The following is a 25,990-nucleotide window of genomic DNA, read 5'->3' as shown; positions in this document are numbered from 1 at the left end:
TATGACTTTTACATAGTTTGCCTGTGTTAAAAAGAAACTGTTGATACTAGAGTTTTATATACTTTGTCTCATCATACTATTTTTATGAAAAATTGTTGCTATAATATTCTGACATCACTTGGATATGGAAACTCGCTCACTTGTGTCCGACTCTCTGCGACTCCATGGACTGTAGCCAGCCAGGCTCCTCTGTCCATGAAATTCTCCAGGCAAGAATACTGGAGTGGGTTGCCATTTCCTTCTCCAGGGTATCTTCCTGACCTAGGGATTGAACCTGGATCTCCTGTATTGCAGTCACGCTTTACCATCTGAGCCACCAGGGAATAAGTCAACAGCAAAAATCATACATGTAGTGTTTAAATGTCATTTACTTTATAAACATTCTTACAAAATTTTAAAGATTTTTGTTGACACATAGTTGATTTAAACTGTGTTAGTTTCTGCTGCACAGCAAAGTGATTCAGTTTTATACATATACATATATGTAAACATTCACTCTCCTTTTTATATTCTTTCCCATTTTATGGATTGCCACAGGATATCGAATATAGTTCCAGGTTCTATTCAGGAGGACCTTGTTTTTTACCCACACATACTATTCTTATTTAATCTTCACAGACAAATCCCGGAAGTAAGCTTTATCTCCACTTTAGCTGACTGACTCGATGATCCAAGAAGTGGAATAATCTACCTGCAGTCACAGAGCGCGGACTGGGGAGGTGTGTGATATTCTCCCGAAAGTTAAACAAGTGAGAAACTGAAGGCTGTGAATCAGCACGTGAGTATTGCTTAGTCACTCAGTTGTGTCCGATCCTCTGCTGCCTCATGGACTGCAGCCCACCAGGCTCCTCTGTCCACGGGGATTCTCCAGGCAAGAATACTGGAGTGGGTTACTCTGCCCTCCTCCAGGGGATCTTCCCAACCCAGGGATTGAACCCAGGTCTCCCGCATTGCAGGCAGATTCTTTACCATCTGAGCCACCAGGGAAGCCCAAGAATACTGGAGTGGGTAGCCTATCCCTTCTCCAGGGGATCTTCCTAACTTGGGAATTGAACCAGGGTCTCCTGCATTGCAGGTGGATTCTTTACCAACTGAGCTTTCTTAAATCTAAAATGGCTCTTGGGAAGTGAGCTCTGGCAGCGGCTACATATTTAAACCCATCGAGGCTGACAAGTAAACCCTGACCTAGGCTTTTAAGAGCATTTCCCTCATTTTATGCAAGAAAGGTGTCAATTTCATTCAGCCTGAATACATCCAGGGAAGAGAGGCAGCTATGAGGTTTCAGTAATTAAAACGAAATGATACTATTTGGAATAGTATTTTCCAAGATGACTTTTAGTGGGAGTTTTAGAGGAGTGAATTTGAGGAAAATTCTCTTCTCTCACTCCTTGGACACCACTAGAGAAGGGGTATCCTGCAGAGTTAGTGGCTGTGCCTGGAGCAGAGGCAGCCCCAGGCTATGAGGGGCTGGAGGAGGGAAGTGGGGATGGGTAGGTGGGTAGGTCCAGCCATCCCTCAGAGCTCCCTGTGGGGAGGGAGAGAGGAATCCCAGCTGTTTTCTTTTCTGTTACAACTGCCTCCAGCTCTGCAGCACAAGAGGAGGGAATCGTCTGGATCTTACTGCGGTTCAGAGACTTGTGGATGGATGTGGGGCTCACATAGCTCCCTTCAACAGTGTGAGAGCATGAGGAAGGGGACAAGAAGCCCCTCCTCCAGAGCTCTAAGTACAGACTCCAGACATTAGAATCATGACCCTCTAATGTCATCGGTCACCGGAGTTCTCAAGCAGGCCATCTTCTCATTTGAGGCTGTCTGCCGGGCACACACAGACATTGACAGATTCCCCCCCACCCCTGGAGGCTCTCTTAGGCTCTGAGTCATTTCTCAGCCACAATAAGAGGGGACGAATGGCCTTGGTTCGGAGGAGAGAGAAGAATGATTCAGTTCAGTTGAGTTCAGTCTCTCAGTCATTTCGGACTCTTTGCGACCCCATGGACTGCAGCACACCAGGCCTCCCTGTCTATCACCAACTCCCGGAGTTTACTCAAACTCATGTCCATTGAGTCGGTGATGCCATCCAACCATCTCATCCTCTGTCGATCCCTTCTCCTCCTGCCTTCAATATTTCCCAGCATCAGGATCTTTTCAAATGAGTCAGCTCTTTACATCAGGTGGCCAAAGTATTGGTGTTTTAGCTTCAGCATCAGTCCTTCCAATGAACACCCAGGACTGATCTCCTTTAGGATGGACTGGTTGGGTCTCCTTGCAGTCCAAGGGACTCTCAAGAGTCTTCTCCAACACCACACTTCAAAAGCATCAATTATTAGGCCCTCAGCTTTCTTTATAGTTCAACTCTCACATCCATACAAGACTACTGGAAAAACCATAGCCTTGACTAGACAGACCTTTGTTGGCAAAATAATGTCTCTGCTTTTTAATATACTCTTTAGGTTGGTCGTAACCTTCCTTCCAAGGAGCAAGGATCTTTTAATTTCACGGCTGCAGTCACCATCTGCAGTGATTTTGGAGCCCCCCAAAATAAAGTGTGTCACTCTTTCCATTGCTTCCCCATCTATCTGCCATGAAGTGATGGGACCAGATGCCATGTTCTTAGTTTTCTGAATGTTGAGCTTTAAGCCAACTTTTTCACTCTCCTCTTTTACTTTCATCAAGAGGCTCTTTAGTTCTTCTTCACTTTCTGTCATAAGGGTGGTGTCATCTGCATATCTGAGGTTATTGATATTTCTCCCGGCAATCTTCATTCCAGCTTGTGCTTCATCCAGCCCAGCATTTCTCATGAGGTACTCTGCATATAAGTCAAATAAGCAGGGTGACAATATATAGTCTTGATGTACTCCTTTTCCTATTTGGAACCAGTTTGTTTTTCCATGTCCAATCCTAACTGTTGCTTCCTGACCTGCATACAGCTGTCTCAGGTGGCAGGTGAGGTGGTCTGCTATTCCCATCTCTTTCAGAATTTTCCAGTTTGTTGTGATCCACACAGTTAAAGGCTTTGGCATAGTCAATAAAGCAGAAGTAGATGTTTGTCTGGAGCTCTCTTGCTTTTTCAGTGATCCAACAGGTGTTGGCAATTTGATCTCTTGTTCCTCTGCCTTTTCTAAATCTAGCTTGAACATCTGGAAGTTCATAGTTCATATACTGTTGAAGCCTGGCTTGGAGAATTTTGAGCATTACTTTGCTAGCATGTGAGATGAGTGCAATGATATGGTTGTTTGAGCATTCTTTGGCATTGCCTTTCTTTAGGGTTGGAATGAAACTGACCTTTTCCAGTCCTGTGGCCAGTGCTGAGTTTTCCAAAATTGCTGACATACTGAGTGCAGCACTTTCACAGCATCATCTTTCAGGATCTGAAATAGCTCAACTGGAATTTCATCACCTCCACTAGCTTTGTTCGTAGTGATGCTTCCTAAGGCCCATTTGACTTCGTATTCCAGGATGTTTGGCTCTAGGTGAGTGAGCACACCATTGTGATTATCTGGGTTGTGAAGATTTTTTTGGTATAGTTCTTCTGTGTATTCTTGCCACCTCTTGTTAATATCTTCTGCCTCTGTTAGGTCCATACCATTTCTGTTCTTTATTGTGCCCGTCTTTGCACGAAATGTTCCTTTGGTATCTCTAATTTTCTTGAAGAATGATTAGATGATTAGAATTCATTAGAATGAGATGATTCATTAGAATGAGATGATTCATTAGAATGATTGGAGAGCAGAAAAGGAGCACAGGGAAGTGAGACAGGGTGGGGACTGGGGACCCAGCGGCGGGAGGGAGTTGAGTCCCAATCGGAAGGTGAGCAGAAGGGTGACTGGAATGAGTCAGGACTCTGAAGAGAAGTGAGTGGAAGATGGTGGGAGGAGGGAGTGACAGAGGGGAAGAGGGGTTAGGAGGAGCCATTCCTTTCAGCAAGGGGAGACCCATCACACCAGCAAAACCCTCTCAGGCTGGGGGTTCCAGGCCTGCAGCTGTACCTCAGGCAGGTAGTGGGGGTTTGGCAGTTTGGTTGTCATGTAGAACCTGAAGTTTTTATCATAATCAATGTCTGAGTCTCCAAGGCGAATCAGCAGTCGTCCACCACTGATGAAAGTCTGTTTCAACAGGATGGGTTCCAGAGCTGGATCCAGGGTTTCTCTCAGCTTAAATGTTAAAACAATAAAAAAATATATTTTCAAAAGGCATTAAATGCATGGCAGCAACTTTTTCAAATTTCTGTTCAAACTATACTCTGAACAGGCAAATTTTCAGTGGTCATATTATGGATATTTCTTAAACTCCTCTCACTCCCTCTAACAGTGTACATTTTCCAGAGTTTGTTTCCTTGATACTCTAGAGATAAGAAATAGGAAGGTTATATATTTATTTGGGCTAAATTTATACACAATTCTTCCCCAGGAGAAAGCAGCTAAGATAGAAGAATCCATAGGGTGGTCCTTGAACAGGTCCCAGACAAAGGAAACTCTGTTCTCCTTCATGGTTTTTCTAGGTCAGGAGCAGGCAAACTCCATCCTGCAGGCTGAATCTGGCCCAATGGGGCCTGTTTTGGTATAGTTTTTGAGCTAAGAATGATTCTTATCTTTTTAAAGGGTTGTAAAACAAATAAACAAAACCCCCAAAGTAAACAAAACAAAGAAGAGTATTTGTTCAGAGAATATGTATAGACAGACCATGCATAGTAAGTTGCTTTAGTGATGTCTGACTCTGTGTGACCCTATGCACCACAGCCCACCAGGCTCCTCTGTCCAAGGGATTCTCCAGGCAAGAATACAGTATGTGACCTGAAAAACCCAAAATATCTGGCTCTTCACAGAAAGTTTGTAGATCTCTACTCTACATGATAGTAATTTGTACCCCCCTCAAAGCAAATCTGATTGTTGGTAAGAACATGGACATGTAGGCATTGCCAACAATCTCCATGATAAACATCTTTATATCAGCTTGTATGTGATGGGGGCTTGGGAGCTACCAAAATTTGATGTAACTTATAAGCTAACAAGACCTGGACTTCTCTGGTGGCTCAGGTGGTAGAGAGTCTGCCTACAATGTGGGAGACTTGGGTTTAATCCCTGGGTCAGGGAGATTCCCTGGAGAAGGGAATGACAATCCACTCCAGTATTCTTGCCTGGGAAATCCCATGGACAGAGGAGGCTTGGGGGCTACAGTCCATGGGGTCACAAAGAATTGGACATGACTTAGAGGCTAAACAACAACAATAGCTAACAAATCTATTGTAAATCGCGATGTGGTACCTGAACATGCAATTTCTTAAAACAAAAGTTTATGAGATAAAAGTTTCCCTTACTACCCACAATACAATTTTGTGCTTTTTACTATTTTTGTTTTTAAAAAAATATTTATTTTTGGCTGCACTGGGTCTTAACTGTAGCACATACAATCTTCTTTTTTTAGTTGCAGCATATGGGATCTAGTTCCCCAATCATGGATTGAACCCAGGTCCCCTACACTGGGAGCACAGAGTCTTAGCCACTGGACCACCAGGGAAGTCCCCAGTTTTGTGCTTTTAAAAGTCTATTCTATGACATGTCCCTCATGGAGGAAGTAGATGAAGCTCCACTTGAGGATTAGTTGGCTATCTGTTCAACATTCTGTTTCCATTCCCTCTGATAATTTTTCAGGTATTTCCTTAATTTTGTTAACATTTAAAAATCTGTATGACAAGGGAAGATAAGATTTATTTCTACTAAGTGTGACACTGTGATACTTTTGGCACTAAAGCAGAGCTAGTTTTTCTTTTCTACTTTCATGTTGGCTTAATGGACTGAAGTAGTGTTTCTTGTAAGGTGTGTGTAACCAACATTACCTTCGTGGCCTGAAGTATTTAGCTATCAAGCAGATTTTTAGTGGACTGGGTCTTTTCACTGAAGTGTTCTGAAGTATTAATATACACGTTGATATTTAAAAGAAAAACAGTCATTAAAGCTGGGTTTCCTTGGTGACTCAGTGGTAAAGGATCCACATGCAGTGCAGGAGACTCAGGTTCAATCCCTGGGTCAGGAAGATCCCCTTGAGAAGGAAATGGCAACCCACTCCAGTATTCTTGCCTGGGAAATCCCATGGACAGAGGAGACTGTGGGGGGCTACAGTCCAAGGGGTCACAAAACAGGACTGAGCGATTAAACAAGAACAACGACAACTTGTTAAAGTGACTTTCATCTTCTGGAATCTGCTTTTCAAACCTCCCATCCCCTGTAGTGATCAACTGCATGTGCCAAGCCTCTAGAAATTAGTATGTTAAACTAAACCAGCTTAATGGAAATAAATACCCATAGGACTTGTTTTCCAAAGAAAAATATTTTTTGGAGTAGCACATTTATAAGCCTACCTAGGAATGATGGAAAGCCATTTGAAAAGTAACTCAGAGCAAGTTTTGTGAATGTAGTGCTTAACTCACATTCCAGCTTTAAAAGTCGTAATAAGTGCAGATGAATTAAAAATACATAAAAATCTAAATTATTTCATTAAAAGATAGTGATTGAGATTGGTTAACTCTATTTCACACCAATGGGTGGAGGCAAAGTTTGAAAATATCACCCCACAAATGTAGAAAGCAGTTAGGTGTATAGTCTGAGTGACACTAACTCACAGAAAGCAAGAGAGACTCCCTGCCAAAGATTTTTGGAGATCTCCCCCTCTCCCGTAACTTCAGGGTTTAAATGGGGGCCTGGGACCCATTACAGAACCTTGCCCATTTTGGTCAAGGTCACAGCCACACATGGAGGATTCTTGTGCTCTATGGAGCTCAGACTGGGAGCCTGGTAACTTGCTGTGGATTTTCTATACAATCAAGGCTTCTCAAATGGTTTACTTCACATTTCTGTGCCTCAGATTCCTCATTGGTAAAATGGAATAATAGTAGTAACCACCTTGTAAGGTGCAGTGTGGATCAAAGAGTTCATAAACATAAAACACCACCACCAGAGTCCGGTGTATAGGAAGCATTCAGTGAGTGATGCGTGTGTGCTAAGTTGCTTCAGTCGTGTTCGACTCTTTGCAACCCCAAGGACTGTAGCCTGTGAGGCTCCTCTGTCCACGGAATTCTCCAGGCAGGAATACTGGAGTGGGTTGCCATGCTCTCCTCCAGGGGATCAAACCCACATCTCTTGCATGTCCTGCATTGCAGATGGATTCTTTATTGCTGAGCCACTGGGGAAGCCATCAGTGAGTGGTACCTGTTTCTAATATTAGCTGCACCAGGCCAGGGTTGCAGCTAAGCTGCCCCAGGTCCTTGGTCTGTTCTGAGCTTCTCGCCATTCTGCAGCTGCAGAGATCCTGCTAGACACAGTTACACCGAGACTAAGCTCACAGTGTTCATTTACTCATTCTTCTCTTATACAACTAGTATGGGAAATTAAGGAAATAAACTACAATTGTTTCCCAGTTTCTTTTGTGTCCAAGGCTGCTGTACATGCTGTCCTCTTTGCCTGGAAAGCCTATCTTTCTGAGTGCTCATGGTGAACTCTTCATACAGGTCACAGCTTAAATGTTACTACTGGTAACCATGACGGTAGTCAGCTCTCCCCACCCTACCTTGTTATTAGCTATGTCAGCACTGGGTTTATCTCTTCGAAGTCCCTACCACAAGTTCTCTTCGTCTCCTCTGTCTCATTTTTTCTCTCTTTTCTCTGTTTATTGTCTGTCCCCAACTAGATAGTCAACTTATTAAGGGCAAGAACCATCTTTGTATTATTTGTCATTGATTCTCAAACAATGTGTGTTGAATGAATGAACAGGTTAAAAAACCTCCACTCTTGGAGTGATTTGATTCTGAAGAAATAAAGCACAAAGATTTAAAAAATTATACTTTTTTTTTTAAAAAGTGAAAGTTTATACCATACCACTCAACTGAATTCTAACTTTATGTCTAAGTGGAAAATAATATTTATACTTATTGGGGTGCCTTACTGGCTTCACATCAGTAGTTCAAGGAGACATGCCCTGAGGAGGTTGTTGCTTTGAATTTCTGGGGCTGCTAATGATCAAGAGTCATACGAGGCCTGAGAATCAGCAGTGTCAGAAGACAGTGACCATCCCACTTCACACCAAAGCAGTGTCTTCCAAAAATTGGTTCAGTGACAGACCATTCCCCATATGAGAGTGTGTTGTTTAAGGAGCAAAGCAATTGGTTTGACCATTTATAAAAGGGAGCTGACTGGTGTCTTTGTCATAATGTAGCCATTGCCTGTACAGGATTTCAGATATGGTCTGAAGGTTGGAAACTAATACAAGGAAAAAAAAAAAAGTGAAAAAGCAAACCTCTTCCAGTAAGACAGGTAAACCAAGTCGGATCGAATTTTCAAGTGTGCGTAAGAAATTACTATCTGTGAGCTTAATGATCTTTAAACCATTTTTGCTTTCTTTGTTTCTTATCCAGCGGTTTGCCTGTATGAGAAAGCACAGAGTAGGACATTTCAGTCTGTAAAAATGTGAAAGTTTTTAAAGTTTAGAAACTATGTTCAATCTAGAAACAAGTTTGAAAGATTTTACAGAGCAAAGGAAATATTTTGTTTAATGTTTTCATTCATTAAACGAAATGAAAAGACAACCCTCAGAATGGGAGAAAATATTTGCAGATGAAGCAACCAACTAGGAATTAAACTTCAAAATATATAAACAGCTCATGCAGCTCAATATCAAGGAAAAAACCAAACAACCCAATCAAAATATGGGTGGAAGATATAGCATTTCTCCAAAGAAGACATACAGATAGATAAAAATACACATGAAAAGATTCTCAATATTGCTAATTATTAAAGAAATGTGAATCAAAACTACAATGAGGTATCACTTCATACACTTCAGAATGGCTATCATCAAAAAAATCTACAAACAATAAATGTTGGAGGTGTAGATAAAAGGGAACCCTCCTACACTGGTAGTGGGAATGTAAGCTGGTGCAGTCACTATGGAGAACAGTAAGGAGATTTCTTAAAAAACTAAAAATAGAGTTGTCATATGATCCAGCAATCCCACTCCTGGGCATATATCTGGAGAAAACAATAATTCGAAAATATATCAATGTATGAATCCCACTGTTCTTGGCAGCACTATTTACAATCACCAAAGACATGGAAGCAAACTAAATTTCCATCACAGAGGAATGAAAAAAAGATGTGGTACACCTATACAATGGAATATTATTAAGCCAAAAAAAGAACAAAATAATGATATTTGCAGCAACATGGATAAATATAGAGATTGCCATACTGAGTGAAGTAAGTCAGAGACAAACATCATATGATACCATTTATATGTGGAATCTAAAACAAAACGGTACTAATGAACTTATTTAGAAAACAGAAATAGAATTACAGGTTTAGAAAGCAAACATGGTTACCAGAAAGTAAGTGAAAGTGAAAATGAAGTCGCTCAGTCGTGTCTGACTCTTTGCGACCCCATGGACTGTAGCCTGCCAGGCTCCTTCATCCATGGGATTTTCCAGACAAGAATACTGGAGTGGATTCCTATTTACTTTTCCAAGAGAGTAAGTAGGGGAGGGATACATCAGAAGATTGGGATTGACATATACATACTACTATATATAAAATAGATCACTAATAAGGACCTACTGTATAGCATAGGGAACTCTACTCAGTACTCTGCAATGGCCTATATGGGAAAAGAATCTTAAAAAGAGTGAATATATAACAGATTCCCACTTGAAACTAATACAACATTGGAAGTCAATTATACTCTGATTTAAAAAGAATGTAAAATAAAAGAAAAATCACTCCCCTTGCAAATAAAAACACTTTTAAATTCTAACGTTTGGGATTCTTTTTTGTTGTTGTTCAAACTTGGGACAAATAAAGATTTATTTATTTATTTATTTTACCATCTAGGTTAAAAAAAACGTTTACACAAGGTGTTCAAGATCCATCTATGAAAATAAAGCTCATACAAGGTGTTCAAGGTTGTCTCCCTTGCTTTCAAATTGACTCCATTTTCTAAACCCCATTTAGAACATGATGAAATGGTTAGATAGCACCACTGATTCAATGGACATGAATCTGAGCAAGCTCTGGGAGATAGTGAAGGACAGGGGAAGCTTGGTGTGCTGCAGTTCATTGGATTGCAAAGAGTCAGACACGATTTAGCGATGAAACAACAGCCATTTAGAACAACTGATCCAAGGACTTAGGAGTCAGATAATGGAATTCAGTAAATTCCAGGAAAGCTGGCCCCAAATTCATCACGTGAAAGTGAAAATGTTAGTTGCTCAGTCATGTCTGACTCCTTGCAACCCCAAGGACTGTAGCCCACCAGGCTCCTCTGTCCATGGAATTCTCCAGGCAAGAATACTGGAGTGGATAACCATTCCCTTCCTGACCCAGGGATTGAACACGGGTCTCTTGCATTGCAGGAAGCTTCTTTACCACTAGCACCAAATTCATCATACTGACTTCGTTCTGACTCCTCTGACAAGGACTATACAGGAATGAATTTCTGCTCCCATAGAAAACAGAAAACAAATGGTCAACTCTCTAAATAAAACCAACTAAAATCAAGTGTGCAGAGCACTTGGACTCTTCCCTTTTTACTTTCTCCATAAAATGAGGGATGTGAACTAGAAGACATCTTGGTGGCCTTGTAGGTTTACGTCCAAGATCTTACAAGTACACTGAAGCCTACTTTTAGAATTTGTAATAGAATGATATTAAGCAGAGTTAATAAGCTGCTCTTCATCTGAAGAACTGGTTACACACCTGATCTTGGGGATCAATCATCAAAGGCCACCGTCTGCCTTGAGTAACCAGAATGCCATTTTCCGTTGATGTCAAGTCCCGGGGCAGCCCGTCTGTGTTCCACTGCCGTATTTCATAGGGATCGCCGAGAGTGTTAATGAGACTGAAGTCGGGGTTGATTGGGATCTCCAGAGACTGACAGTCCTGGATCCAATTCTCTATAAGCTGTAGAAGGAGAAAAGCTTACTTGTATATGAGTCAAGAACACTTAGTAAATGAGGGTACACAAAACAAGTCCTACCAGGCTTCACAGGCATCCTGGAATCAGAGCCCAGGACATAAGAAGTGGACAAAGAATTAGGAGATCCGGGGGCTAGAACTACACCATTAGCTAGGTGGCACATGCTAATGTGCTTTGGGCACATCATACGTGCTGTTGGGACCCCAGGTTTCTCAAGTATAAAACACAGGGTGTGTCATGGTAGTCTTCACTCTGGGGAGAGTCTGAGACCACGTGGAGAAGTTTGGGGGTTCCCACAATGACCTTGGGTGATCCTGGGAATTAGCAGATGAGGCAGAGGCTATTAGCATTCACCTCCTTCAATGAGTGGTACAGACATGCACAACAGGGACCTGTCTCCCCCAACAGCACTCCTGGCCCCCTTGCTTGATTAGAATCAGTTGACCCTTGAGCTCCTGGAGAGTCTCTATGAGTCTCACACCAACTAGGTTTTAGAACTCAAGGTCAGGGCAAAACATGTTTTGAAAGGCATTTCATAAAAGTGTTTTGCAAATATCTCCAAATAATCCCTGCTCTTTCCCATTGCTGAGCCTGTGTAGCAGCCTCAGCAATTCAGAACACTTCATCCTGGCTGAATTTGGTGCCACTTCTGACCCTAGGGGTGGGAGACTCCCTGTCCCTTTTTCTTCTCCCAGGTTGTTGTGTTGTGTAAGCAAAGCTGCGAGTAACTTTCTAAGACAGGAGAGGAAAAGAAGGACTGTGTTAGGGAAAGCCTAAGGGTACAGGGGAGTCCCTTGGACTGCAAGGAGATCAAACTAGTCAATTTGAAAGGAAATCAATTCTGAATATTCAATAAAAGGACTGATGCTGAAGCTGAAGCTCAGAAAGATTGCTGGGAAAGACTGAAGGCAGGAGGAGAAGGGGGTGACAGAGGATGAGATGGTTGGATGGCATCACCAACTCCATGGACATGAGTTTGAGCAAACTCTGGGAGATGGTGAGGGACAAGGAAGCCTGGTGTGCTGCAGTTCAGGGGGTAGCAAAGTATCAGACATGACTTAGTGACTGAAGAACAATAGGGGAGGTGGTGGGTAGTGGAATGTAGACCTAAGTTTCCATCATAGAGAACCTCCATCTAAATCCAGAAAAATGATGCACACATCCTGCCTCCCCCAGTATCAGCTGCTTCTCAGTCCTCACAGGAAGTACGTTTGCTCACCGATTGCCTGTACTGGGCTGTGAAGGCCCCGTAGTAGGCCACACAAGCTGCTGCTATGAACACATTCCCAACGATATTTGATATCTCCTCATTGAATTTCTGGATGCTTTCTTCCCATCGGACTTGCTCGTCTCCTAATGCAGCTGTCAGCTTTCCAGCACGTACCAGACGTGCTTTGGTCAGTGCCATTGTCTTTGCTAGAAAATCGAAAGAAAATCAGGTTATGTCATTCAGTATTTTCCTACAGTATAAGAAGTTTACTCATCTGCTTCTGCTTATAGCAGAATGACCATTATTTGGTTAATGATGTCAGTACATCTCTGGGAAACCTCAGGCCAATTTAGCCCAAGTTCTCATTTCAGAGCCAAGTCCAAGTTCTTTGAATTGCCTATGCAGAGAGTTCCCTTCATTTTATTTTAAATTAATTAATTTTAAAGTGCAGTATAGTTGCTTTACACAGCTGTGTCAGTTTCTGCTGTACCACAGAGTGAATCAGCCACATATATAAATATATCCCATCCTTTTTGGATCGCCTTCCCTTTTAGGTCACCACAGAGCACTGAGTAGAGTTCCCTGTGCTATACAGTAGGTTCTCCTTAGTAATCTATTTTATGGGGGCTTCCCTGGTGGCTCAGACAGTTAAGAATCTGCCTGCAATGCAAAAGACCTGGGTTGGATCCCTGGGTCAGGAAGATCCTCTGGAGAAGGAAATGGCAACCCCTCCAGTATTCTTGCCTTAAGAATTCCATAGACAGAGGAGTCCAGTGGGCTACAGTCGCAGAGTCTGATATGAATTTATACATAGTATCAACAGTGTGTATATGTCAATCCCAATTTTTCAATTCATCCTTCCCCGTTCCCACTTGGTATCCATATGTTTGTTCTTCACATCTGTGACAGAGAGCCCCTTTTTGATACTCCTTTCTTCTGGCTGAAGACAGAGCTCTCTTCTTGTCCCTGTAGTATTTATTTTCTGGATCAAATTCACGTGCTGCTCTGTCTTATTCAGACATAGAAGCTGAATGCATACAATGTACTCAGTTCTTCTAATGTTATACTTGAAGGTTAAGGCCATCCATCTAATGCAAATACGCCCATATGTTGGATGGAAACTTGAGATCTGACTGCCTGAAAACACTGTCTCCTTTGGAAAATCTGGCATTTCCTAACCAACACAAATTTTATAGTTACTTACCCAGACTTTCTTTCTCATTCACACTTTTGTCATATTCATCTTGTAAGGCTTGTATTTGTTCTTCCACTTGTCTTAGTAATGCTTGCTTTTCTTTCAAAGTAGCCATAGTGATATCAAGTTCAGCCTAATAAAATCAAGAAATATTTTAAGAATAAGCTCCAAAGAGGGTTGAATTTGCCCATTAATAATGGGCTATTTTTAAAAAAATCAGATTTACTTTCTCTTTCTCCCCAAAAGATTTTGTTCTAAAATTAAACCAAATATAAAGTAGAATAAAATATAAGAGGAGGACTAAACAGAACAAAACAAAGCCAAATAAATCGTAGAAAGATTAGCAAAACAGATGTACTAAGCATTTGGAGGTGAATTAGTTACTACAATGAACTATTAACTTTAAATGCTAAAATAAGGCTTCCCTGTAACTCTGGAGCCAGAGAGCTGCAACTACTGAGCCCATGTGCTGCAACTGCTGAACACCATGAGCCCTGGAGCCCATGCTTCACGACAAGAGAAGCCACTGCAATGAGAAGCCTGTGCACCGAGTAGACCCTGCTCACCACAACTAGAGAAAAGGTCTGAACAGCAATGAGGACTCAGTACAGCTAAAAATAAATAAGTATTTTAAAAATGATAAAACAAACGAAATATTCATGCAATAGTGAAAACTAATCTTTCCTAACTAGTTCTCTAGAGCAGAGGTCTGAAACTATGGTGTGCAGGCCAAATCCAGCCTGCTACCTATTTTTGTGTGGTTACAGTTTTAAATGGTTAGGGAAAAAAAAATCAAAGGAATAATATTTCATAACACATGATAATTATATGATTTGAATTTCAATGACCATAAATAAAGTTATATTGAAACACAGCCACACTTGTTCATGTTTGAATCTTTCTTTTTTTTAAATGTTTACTTATTTATTTGGCTATGCTGGGTCATAGTTGTGGCATGTGGGATCTTTAGTTGCAGCATATAAACTCTCAATTGCAGCGTGTGCGATATGGTTCCCTAACCAGGGATCAAACCGGACCCACAGCACTGGGAACGTGAAATAACAATCTCTACTAGCTACTCTGGTCTTCCCTGATGGCTCAGATGGTAAAGAATCTGCCTGCAATGCAGGAGACCAGGTTCAACTGCTCAGTTGAGAAGATCCCCTAAAGAAGGGAATGGTGACCTACTCCAGTATTCTTGCCTGGAGAATTCCATGGACAGAGGAGCCTGGTGGGCTACAGTCCATGAGATCACAAACAGTCAGACACGACTGAGCGACTAACACTTTTGTGAAAACGAAAAATAATCTTCAAGAGCATGATTACTATCTATATTGCATAGGGTCTCAGTGGCACCACAAAAGAAGCTTGAATGTCTGATGATCATGGTCGTTGATTCTATAAGATATCACAACACAGACAATATACCTGTGCAGCACGGAGTTTCTGTCTCTTTGGCTCGACTTCTTTGACAACTCGGGAATACAAATCCATGGCTCTTACCCACATGCACATGGATTTACATGCTTTGGATACTTTCTCAACTTTTTCAGGCACAAAATCAGGATTATTAATATACTTTTGAAGTTTTGCCAGGATTTGAGGCTTAATATTTTCCTTATCATATTCTAAAAGCCTTCTTAGGAAGTTAGAGTCACCAAGAAGTTGCTTTGCTGTTGGCCAGTCAGGTCTAAAAGACACAAATGGTAAGTTAATAGCATTGCAATAAAGGAATGTGACAAAAGAAATGTATTCCTTTGAGAACGTTAAGATATTATTCTACAGATATATGTCAATTATGCATGATTTCATGGAATTGGACTGCAAGGAGATCAAACCAGTCAACCCTAAAGGAAATCAATCTTCAATATTCATTGGAAAGACTGATGCTGAAGCTCCAATACTTTAGCCACCTGATGCAAAGAGCTAGTTCATTGGAAAAGACCCTGATGCTGGGAAAGATTGAGAGCAAGAGGAGAAGGGGATGACAGGATGAGATGGTTGGATGGCATCACCAACTCAGCAGACTTGAATTTGAGCAAACTCTGGGAGATAGTGAAGGACACAGAAGCCTGGCATGATTCAGTCCATGGGGTTGCAAAGAGTTGGACACTACTTAATGACTGAACAACAACAATGTCAACTGTCTATGTCATTAGTTATGTAATGAGTTTAACTTGCTCTGAGTCTTCCTATTATGAAGGAAATACAACACAATTTACTGAAAGCATTTTGCTAGGCTTTAAGAGCACCATGAGTTACTACTTTTGTTTTCTAGGCATATATTTATGCTATTTACTTTCATAGTGTGTATAGCCTGTTTTTTCTTTTTAATATTTACAATGATGTTTCCTAAAATGTTCTTATTTACTGGTTGAAAGTGTTAGGTGCTCAGTTGTGTATGACTCTTTGCGATCCCATGGACTGTAGCCCACCAGGCTGCTCATCCATGGAATTTTCCAGGCAAGTATACTGGAGTAGGTTGCCATTTCCTCCTCCAAGGGATCTTCCTGGCCCAGGGATCAAATGTGGGTTTCCTGAATTTCAGGCTATCTGAGCCACCAGGGAAGCCCCATTTACTGGTTGAGCTATAGTTATAAAAACTCACTTTGTTTGTATCTAACTGACTTGCAAAATTTGTAGAATGACATTTATGTTAATTTCCACCTAAAATGGGTTTTGTTTTACTGCTACTATTACTATTGTTATTTCTAAGCAAGAGAGAAAATTGAAGATAATCTAAAGAAGCTATAAAGATAGGTGTTTAGTGATGTGTGTGTCACTTTTAATTAAAAAAAAAATACTATTGGAACTCCCCTGGTGGTCCAGTGGTTGGAAATCTGCCTGCCAATGAAGGGGACATGATCTGGGCAAATTCCATGATGTGCCATGGGCCAGCTAAGATCGAGCACCACAACTACTGAAGGCTGCCTGCTCTAGAGCCTGTGCTGTGCATCAAGAGAAGCTACCACAGTGAGAAGCTGGCATACTATAACCGAGCTGGACAGCAACCCCTGCTCACCACAGCTAGAGAAAGCCCGCATAGCAATGAAGACCAAAAATAAAAATTAATAAATTAATTAAAAAATACTATTAAAGTACCAATCAATTTGTTGGATGACTAATCGAATCAATGAGAGGGTGGAGAAAAGAATGAAACATGTAAATGAGAAGGAAGGAAAAAAGCAAAGAAATTCCACCAGGCATTTTGTATTGGGTGATTGTGAGGCACTCACTTGGCATTCAAGAGAATGGAGATGGCCTCCATCACGGTCATGACCATATCTGGAGGCTTTGTGAAAACTCTGATTTCAGATATATCCGCTTTATCTAAGGAATCCAACGCTTTGTTAGCAGCATCGAGGGCAGGGAGCGCTTCTTCAAGATCTCGCTGAGCATCGTCAGCTATGGCTTGAGTCTCTTCGGCTTTCACTTTTGCTATTGCTTCATCTTCTTGCACAATGCTACGGACCTAATCATTGAAACATGAGTGCTCAAGTGATCTCAGTATGTGAATTTCAATGTTTAAAAACAAAGTGAATGATGGATAACCAATAAGGACCTATTGTATAGCACATGGAACTCTGTTCAATGTTCTGTGGCAGCCTGAATGGGAGGTGGCTTTGGGGGAGAATGGATATATGTATATGTACGGCTGAAACTATTACAACATTGTTTCTTCATTGGCTATACCCCAAAACAAAATAAAAAGTTTAAAAAGTAAAAAAAAAAAACAAGGCAAATAATAGTGAGTTATATTTACCCCTTTGAATCAGACCAATGATGAAAGAAGATTAGGTATACTGCATTTTATACTCTTCTTTGTCCATCTCATGCCATGATGATAAAATAATGGAGACAGAGTCATAAGAATGAATAACTAATTCATTCTTGGGAGAAGATTGGATGCTTTATACTTGTAGCTTGTACTTTTCTTACAACTTTCTCTGTCCCATTTCCTTGTTCTCAGAGAGAGAGAGCCAGGATTAAAAGCATGGCTAAACTGATCTACCAGTTCATTGTTTTAGCAACATATTTAAATTGAATTTAATAACATATCTAGAAAGTCCAGTTCTTTATCATTGTATGTAAGGGGTCAGCTGGTGGTCAAAGTGTCCTCACCCACTGTCAGGTGATGCTGCATACCTGATCTGCATTTTCTTGATCCACTGCCAATTTGTCCATCAGGGCTTCAACATCTTGTGATTTTGTTAAAAGGACAGGTTCTAAAGCTGAAAGATCTAATTTCATTTTATCTACTAGTACATTTGTTTCTAATAGCTTGGTGAGACCATTCTTCACCCGTTCACGTGCCTAAAAGACAAAGAAAATAACTATTATGTTGAGTATTACAAACTATGAGTTTATTGGTATCTCTATGTGATTTATGTGCTAGAATTTTGCATTCACAGAATTAGTGAATCAGTTTGTAATACTTAACACTGAACATACAGGAACACATGGCCCTGTAGTTCACCACAGTGGGTTTGCATCCCTGTCCCCTGGCCACGGGAGTAGGGCATCACTGAGGGATCACACTGTATTATTTTTAGCCTCTGTGGTAGCTTGGTAGCATGGTAAATGAATTAAGGACAGGTTCAGATAGAAATTCCTGGAGTTCACATCTCTGGGAGCTTGTTTCCTTAGGATGGACCAGCAGGGCTGAGGCCCAGTGGAGACAGTGTCCCAGATACTTATCTCTGGTTGCTGAGCTGACCACAGGGGTAGGAAACCCTTGACTAGGATCAAAGGGCAGTATTTGGTAAAGAAGCCACCTGGAAATAACTTTTTTGAGGATGAGACAGAAAAGGTGGCTCAAATAGGCTGGTTTCAAAAATATCTGTCACAGTATTTTACTAGGCATACATTTACCAGGTAATATCCATGGAAAAACATTTAAAATATCTAAATGATAAATGATTTCATTTTTGTTATTTAAAATGTTGAAAATTTTAGGTCATGTTAATGATGATTACAATGATGACAATGTAGTAAACAGTAACTATTCTGAGCACTTATTTGTATCAGATCATATTCTAATACTTCACAAACAGTACCTTATTTAAATTCTACAACAATCTAAGAGGTAGATACAGATGTTTAAAAACCTTATTTTGTACTAAGATTGGAGTAGTTACAAAACCTGCTCCAAGTTGTTCAGGAAGAAAGAGTCAGAATAGAGGTGCTACCTGGTCTGCCTGACATGAGTCCTTGCTCTAAATGGGAACCACTGATAGGTAAGACAACCAAACTCCCATCTCCATTACTAAACCAAAAGTTTTCCTTCTTACTAAACACTGCAGAGGTGGCTAGATATGGGCTTAATTTAATTCTGTTACAATGTCCATATCACATCCCTGAGTCAAGGAATCTTACGTAAATGATAGAAGACAAAATATTAAGGAAGGGCAAGGCCTCTAAATGACCAACACAATATACTTTTTGGTCCTATTGTAGGTTGTCAAGGGCATGTTAGGATGGAGAGATGTCCAACAGGCAAGATGGCACATAGATCTTACACATTCTGGTAAAGGTTTTGAGACCAAGCCAAAAAAATTTTTTTTTAATTAATAATATTAAACTTACAGAAACTAACTGCTTCCTCTTTTCAGTCAGCATAGACAGGTAGAGATTGATGAGTTCCAAGTAGGAAGTGGGTGTTGTGTAGTACCGTCTTCGGAGCTCCACGTAATAGCGTTCCGCCATATTGGAGACACTCAGGTGGACATTCACACACATGAGGGAAAGCTTTTCTCTCATTTCTTCATTTGCGGCATCAACATTTGAGAAAAACGTCTTTGATACAGAAAGAAGTGCTTCTCTGGGCCACTGTAAATAAAGATATGATTTGGAAAGTCAGTTGCTCATTTCCATAATGCATGGTTTAACTATTAAGAAAAATGCATTTCTCTGCAACTCTTCCTCACCTTGGCTCCCCTTCACTGTTACTCCTACTTGTGTCCATGATGTTTCATGAACTGAATGGCTGTGTTCAACAGATGAGCGTCTGGGTCGGCATTTGCTGACCCCAGCACAGTGTCTGCTACATAGAAGTTATTCAATAACTACTGTTGGTTGAATGGATAAGTTAGTCGGTTCAGTCGCTCAGTTGTGTCCGACTCTTTGTGACCCCCATGGACTGCAGCATGCCAGGCATCCTCGTCTATCACCAACTCCCAGAGCTTACTCAAACTCATGTCCATTGAGTCGGTGATGCCATCCAATAATCTCATCATCTGTCATCCCCTTCTTCTCCCACCTTTAATCTTTCCCAGCATCAGGGTCTTTTCAAATGAGTCAGTTCTTCAAATCAGGTGGCCAAAGTATTGGAGCTTCAGCTTCAGCATCAGTCCTTCCAATGAATATTCAGGACTGATTTCCTTTAGGATGGACTGGTTGGATCTCCTTGCAGTCCAAGGGATTCTCAAGAATCTTCTCCAATACCACAGTTCAAAAGTATCAATTCTTCAGCGCTCAGCTTTCTATATAATCCAACTCCCACATCCATATGTGGTTACTGTAAAAATTAAAGCTTTGACTAGACAGACCTTTGTTGGCAAAGTAATATCTCTGCCTTTTAATATGCTGTCTAAGTTTGTTGAATGAATGTCTAGGCTGAATGAATAAACATGGCTGTTTTTAATTTCATAACTAAAATCACATACAGGGATCTCATGTCCTTACTCTGCCTATTATACAATTTGAATTTGGTGTAATCACTGTCCTGTTTACCTCAACTCATTTGCTCCTCTCCTAACACTTTGAGCTCAGCTGAACGTCAATCAAGTGCAACTCTCTGTTACCCTCATGTCTACAATCATGCAGCTAGCACAGCTAGAGAGAAACTCATAGCTGTGCTAACTGGTCTCATTGTCAATTCACGACAACTAGCTCAAGCGAGTTCTTAGTGCAGCCCAGAAAAACTTCTGTGTTGTCTCACCCATCACTTCTAATTCCCCCGAGTATTTCACACCTTATGTTACTTCCTAAGACTACTAATACTTCCTCTCTCTTCTTCACCATTCATGACTTTGCTCCCCACATAATTAAAAAAAATAGAAGCAGTGCAAATAGAATTTCAGTGAGCTTTCACCCTGTCTTCCCCTCTACCTGCATTTTATGCTTTGGGGTTTGCTATGCGTGCTCTCTGCCCCGGTCAGCCCCTTCACTGGGAACTCTGTCCCATCTCTTTTTGCCTATTCAGTCATGTTGGTCCAGCAATGCCTAACTCTGTCTGCTGCACCATCAATATAATTCTGTTTTCTGAATCATTTCCATCAGCACATGCGTGTTGCTTGTGTTCCCCACTTAAACATACTTTTCTTTTGACCTCACATACCCCTCTGGCTATTATCCATCTCTTGGTACTCTTTTGGAGCAAAACTCCTTGAAAGGTTTGTCTCTGATTCTTCTTCCTTCTCCTCTCTTGAACCTTCTCCCCGATCAGTTCAGTTCAGTCACTCAGTCATGTCCGACTCTTTGTGACCCTATGAACTGCAGCATGACAGTCCTCCCTGTCCATCACCAACTCCTGGATTCCACCCAAACCCATGTCAATGAAGTCGATGATGCCATCCAACTATCTCATCCTCTGTCATCCTCTTCTCCTCCTACCCGCAACCTTTCCCAATATCAGGGTCTTTTCCAATGAGTGAGCTCTTTACATCAGGTGGCCAAAGTATTGGAGTTTCAGCTTCAACATCAGTCCTTCCAATGAACACCCAGGAGTGATCTCCTTTAGGATGGACTGGTTGGATCTCGTTGCAGTCCAAGGGACTCTCAAGAGTCTTCTCCAACACCATACTTCAAAAGCATCAATTCTTTGGTGCTCAGCTTTCTTCACAGTCCAACTCTCACATCCATACATGACCACTGGAAAAACCATAGCTTTGACTAGACGGACCTTTGTTGGCAAAGTAATGTCTCTGCTTTTAATATGCTGTCTAGGTTGGTCATAACTTTTCTTCCAAGGAGTAAGCGTCTTTTAATTTCATGGCTGCAATCACCATCTGCAGTGATTTTGGAGCCCCCGAAAATAAAGTCTGCCACTGTTTCCACTGTTTCCCCATCTATCTGCCATGAAGTGATGGGACCTGATGCCATGATCTTAGTTTTCTGAATGTTGAGCTTTAAGCCAACTTTTTCACTCTCCTCTTTCACATTCATCAAGAGGCTCTTTAGTTCCTCTTCACTTTCTGCCATAAGGGTGGTGTTATCTGCATATCTGAGGTTATGATATTTCTCCCAGCAATCTTGATTCCAGCTTGTGCTTCATCCAGCCCAGCATTTCTCATGATGTACTCTGCATATAAGTTAAATAAGCAGGGTGCCAATATACAGCCTTGACGTACTCCTTTTCCTATTTGGAACCAGTCTGTTGTTCCATGTCACACAGGTTCCTGTCAAGAGGCAGGTCAGGTGGTCTGGTATTCTCATCTCTTTCAGAATTTTCCACAGTTTATTATGATCCACACAGTCAAAGGCTTTGGCATAGTCAATAAAGTAGAAATAGATGTTTCTCTGGAACTCTCTTGCTTTTTCGATGATCCAGCGGATGTTGGCAATTTGATCTCTGGTTCCTCTGCCTTTTCTAAAACCAGCCTGAACATCTGGAAGTGCATGATTCACGTATTGCTGAAGCCTGGCTTAGAGAATTTTGAGCATTACTTTACTAGCGTGTGAGATGAGTGCAACTGTGTAGTAGTTTGAGCATTCTTTGGCATTGCCTTTCTTGGGGATTGGAATGAAAACTGACTTTTTCCAGTCCTGTGGTCACTGCTGAGTTTTCCATATTTGCTGGCATATTGAGTGCAGCACTTTCACAGTGTCATCCCCCCCATCACTCCATTGAAATAACTCTTGTCAAGATCATTGATAACCTCTACATTGACAAATTTAATAGTTTCCTCTTCTTCATAAATTCTATTTGCATTTGTTCAGTGATTGTCATTGTCAACCCTTGCATGTGAGTAAATTCCCAGTGGGTTTTGAAGCTAATGTAAGTACCCTTGAGTTCTTGATGGACAGTGTGTTACCTTTTTAAAATCAAGCAACTTCAGACACATACCTGAAAAAGACAAAAACTGTAATTCGAAAAGATACATAGCCCCCAATGTTCACAGCAGCACTATTTACAATAGCCAGGAGATGGAAGTGACCTAACTGTCCAGATACAGATATATGGATAAAGAAGATGTGATATACACACACACACACACATATGTACATATATACAATGGAATACTAATCAGCTGCAAAATAGAATGAAATATTGCCATTTAAAAGCAACATGGATAGACCTAGAGATTATCCTACTAAGTGAAGTTGGACAGAGAAAGACAAATATCATATGATATCACTTATATGTGGAATCTAAAAAAATGATACAAATGAATTTACAAAACAGAAACAGACTCACAGACATAGTAAACAAACTTGTGGTTACTAAAGGGGAAAGGTGGGGGCAGGGATAAATTGAGAATTTGGGATTAACATATACATACAATTATATATAGGTGGCTCAGACGGTGGGCTGCCGTCTATGGGTCGCACAGAGTCAGACATGACTGAAGCGACTTAGCAGCAGCAGCAGCAGATGGTAGAGAATCTTCCCTCAAAGCAGGAGACTGTGGTTCAATCCCTGGGTTGGGAAGATCTCCTGGAGAAGGGGATGGCTACCCACTCCAGTGTTCTTGCCTGGAGAATGGTGGGTTACAGTCCATGGGGTTATAGAGTTGGACACCATTGAGTGACTAACACTTTCACTTATATAAAACAGATAAACAACAAGGACCTTCTGTATAGCACAGGGAATTGTATTCAATATTTTATAATAACCTAAATGGAAAATAATCCTATATATATATATATATATGTGTGTACATACATATATGTACACACATATATAACTGAATATATATGTAACTGAATCACTTTTCTATACACCTGAAACACTGTAAATCAATTACACTTTAATAAAAAAAATTAAAGTCAAGCAAGTCCAACTTCTCAAAGAGATATGTTGTGATGTCACTGACCTGGACAAACCAGTCAATGGTGCAGCAGTTCACAAGGGATGGAAACATCCGGCATCGGGACCGGAAGGCCTCCCCAACGGGGCTCATGCAGAGCACAATGTGCAGCTTCTGACGGACTCTGCTGATGAAATACTGAAACACCTGACAAAAAGAAAGATACTTTCAATTTAGAATAAGGCTGAACCCATGATGAAAATAAGTGTTGGCTAATGCATCTGACTCTACCAATAGCAAATTTAAAGTTTGTGGAGTGGATGCGTGAATTGTTTTAACATCCCATTCCAAGTCCCTTCTTCTCATGCAGACTCAAAAGATTAAATGATATTTTTCAGACTCTGTTGCAACTTGGGTTTGAGATGGGATATGAGTACTCTTCATCAGTGGATTTAAGAGACTCCTTGAATGAAGTGGAGAGGTGTGTTCATATAAAGTTTTGCTTTGAGGTAGAAGACCACTGGGAGAGAGAGACACGGTGCAGGGCAAATGTTTTTGCAGGTGCAGAGCCCAGCAGAAATGGCATGGACCTGTTGTCACTATCACTGGATGTGGCTCCTTACTTCAGCTCCTCCCAACATGGTGGGGGACACACGGCTTGGGAGCTGAAGCAGTAGCATTCTGGGTTAGAGGCTTCCTGGCTCAGCAGAATGACAGTGGCAGACACAGCAGCGTCCTTGACTGTTGACTTCTACAGTGTCATCTCATAATCATTTTCAAGGAATTCAGCATGGCATCCCTTTGTTTAGCCCTCCCAATGTTAAAGCCACTTCTGCTTATAATAGTTGTCTGTGCCCGTAAGTCCTGACCTAGCAGTGGAGGGAATTCTCATGAAAGGACACAGAAGAGATAATATGAGAAAGAGTGGCCAAAAAGGATAAGATGCAGAAAGAAGAGAAAGACCTGGGATAGACAAACAGTGGCTTAGAGAATCTAGCACAGTGTTGGAGAAATGAGAGTGGACCGCAGCTGTGTTTTGTGCATGTGTGTGTGTGTGAGAGAGAAAGAGAATGCATTTCATAATTCTGCTGATAGGCTATTGTTGTTGTTTAGTTGTGAAGTCATGTGCAACTCTTTTTGCAACCCTATGGACTGTAGCCTGCCAAGCTTCTCTGCCCATGGGGTTTCCCAGTCAAGAATACTTCAGTGGGTTGCCATTTCCTTCTCTAGGGGATCTTCCTGATGGACCCAGGGATTGAACCTGAGTCTCCTTCATTGTCAGGAGGATTCTTTACCACTGAGCCACCTGGGAAGCCCTCTTGCTGACAGGACATGGAATCAAAAGCACTGAACTCCTCAGGCAGGGCACTGGGGGCGTGTGAAATAAACTTGTATTTAAGAAGGATAAGAGAAGCTTTCCAGTTTGGATAGGATGATGACCCTCTGTGGAGAAGGCAATGGCAACCCACTCCAGTACTCTTGCCTGGCAAATCTCATGGATGGAGGAGCCTGGTAGGCTGCAGTCCATGGGGTCACTAGGAGTCAGACACAACTGAGCGACTTCACTTTCACTTTTCACTTTTATGCATTGGAGAAGGAAATGGCCACCCACTCCAGTGTTCTTGCCTGGAGAATCCCAGGGACAGGGGAGTCTGGTGGGCTGCTGTCTCTGGGGTCACACAGAGTTGGACACGACTGAAGTGACTTAGCAGCAGCAGCAGCATGACCCTCTGTAGGTAGTAGGGATTCTGTTTTGTGCTTTCCCTAACCATCTCCAGAAGTCTCATGAACCAATGCTTTAAATGTAGGAAATAAAGTACATAGGATTAAAAACAAATTACACTGAAAAAACTCTACCCATGGACTGCTTAAAAGGGTTTGTGGATGACTGGAAAAAGGATGAGACAACTTTTTCTTTTCCAAAATCTTATTACCATTTTGACATGTCCTACCTCATCTCTATTTCCCTCAGAAATTCCTACTTCTTTTGCTCTTGGTCTGGTGGCTGCTAAAACCTGCTCCAGTTCATCCTTTTCAAATAAATTAGGCACTTCACCTGAGTTCAGAATGTTATTTATATCTTCTAGAAACTCTTCCACTACAATCTGTAGAAGAAAGCAGAGTGGTCATTATAAATTAGTCAACCATTTTACATTTACTTCCTATACATTATAAAGCAAACATATGATCTAAAATTCACATTGAGTTAATTTTATCTTTAAAAGAAGATAGCCTTGGGGGATCAAACCAGTCAATACTAAAGGATATCAACCCTGAGTATTCACCGGAAGGACTGATGCTGAAGCTCCAATACTTTGGCTATCTGATGCCAAGAGCTAATTCATTGGAAAAGACCATGATGCTGGGAAAGATTGAGGGCAGGAGGAGAAGAGGGCGACAGAGAATGAAACGGTTGGATGGCATCACTGACTCTATGGACGTGAATCTGAGTAAATTCCAGGAGACAGTGAAGGACAGGGAAGCTTGGCGTGCTGCTGTTCATGGGGTAGCAAAAGTCAGACACAACTTGGCGACTGAACAACTACAACAATCTTGGGAAGTAGCCAAGATGTTAAAGCAGGATAACCCTGAGCTCACCTCCTCCCACGGGCACACCAAAATTACAACTATTTACAGAGCAATGATGAATGAGAATGA

The 25,990-nt window shown here is 41.3% G+C and overlaps 1 protein-coding gene across 1 annotated transcript in view; it reads right to left on the bottom strand.

The window, feature by feature from the left end:
• The window catches only part of DNAH6 (dynein axonemal heavy chain 6), a 286,898-nt gene that overhangs the window by 84,981 nt on the left and 175,927 nt on the right, over nt 1-25,990 (bottom strand). The window contains exons 47-57 of the mRNA XM_069583083.1: nt 25,285-25,437; nt 23,399-23,539; nt 18,948-19,190; nt 17,508-17,675; nt 16,598-16,833; nt 14,790-15,051; nt 13,371-13,494; nt 12,176-12,372; nt 10,737-10,940; nt 8,287-8,412; nt 3,987-4,151 (exon numbers count right to left, since the gene is read on the bottom strand). Coding sequence (XP_069439184.1) covers nt 3,987-4,151; nt 8,287-8,412; nt 10,737-10,940; nt 12,176-12,372; nt 13,371-13,494; nt 14,790-15,051; nt 16,598-16,833; nt 17,508-17,675; nt 18,948-19,190; nt 23,399-23,539; nt 25,285-25,437 — 2,019 coding nt within the window. The remainder of the gene's footprint in view (nt 1-3,986; nt 4,152-8,286; nt 8,413-10,736; nt 10,941-12,175; nt 12,373-13,370; nt 13,495-14,789; nt 15,052-16,597; nt 16,834-17,507; nt 17,676-18,947; nt 19,191-23,398; nt 23,540-25,284; nt 25,438-25,990) is intronic.

The sequence above is a fragment of the Ovis canadensis genome, chromosome 3 (assembly GCF_042477335.2).
Source record: "Ovis canadensis isolate MfBH-ARS-UI-01 breed Bighorn chromosome 3, ARS-UI_OviCan_v2, whole genome shotgun sequence".
NCBI lineage: Eukaryota > Metazoa > Chordata > Mammalia > Artiodactyla > Bovidae > Ovis > Ovis canadensis.
Note: the sequence above shows the minus strand (reverse complement) of the source record. Positions and strands in the feature narration are given on the sequence as shown.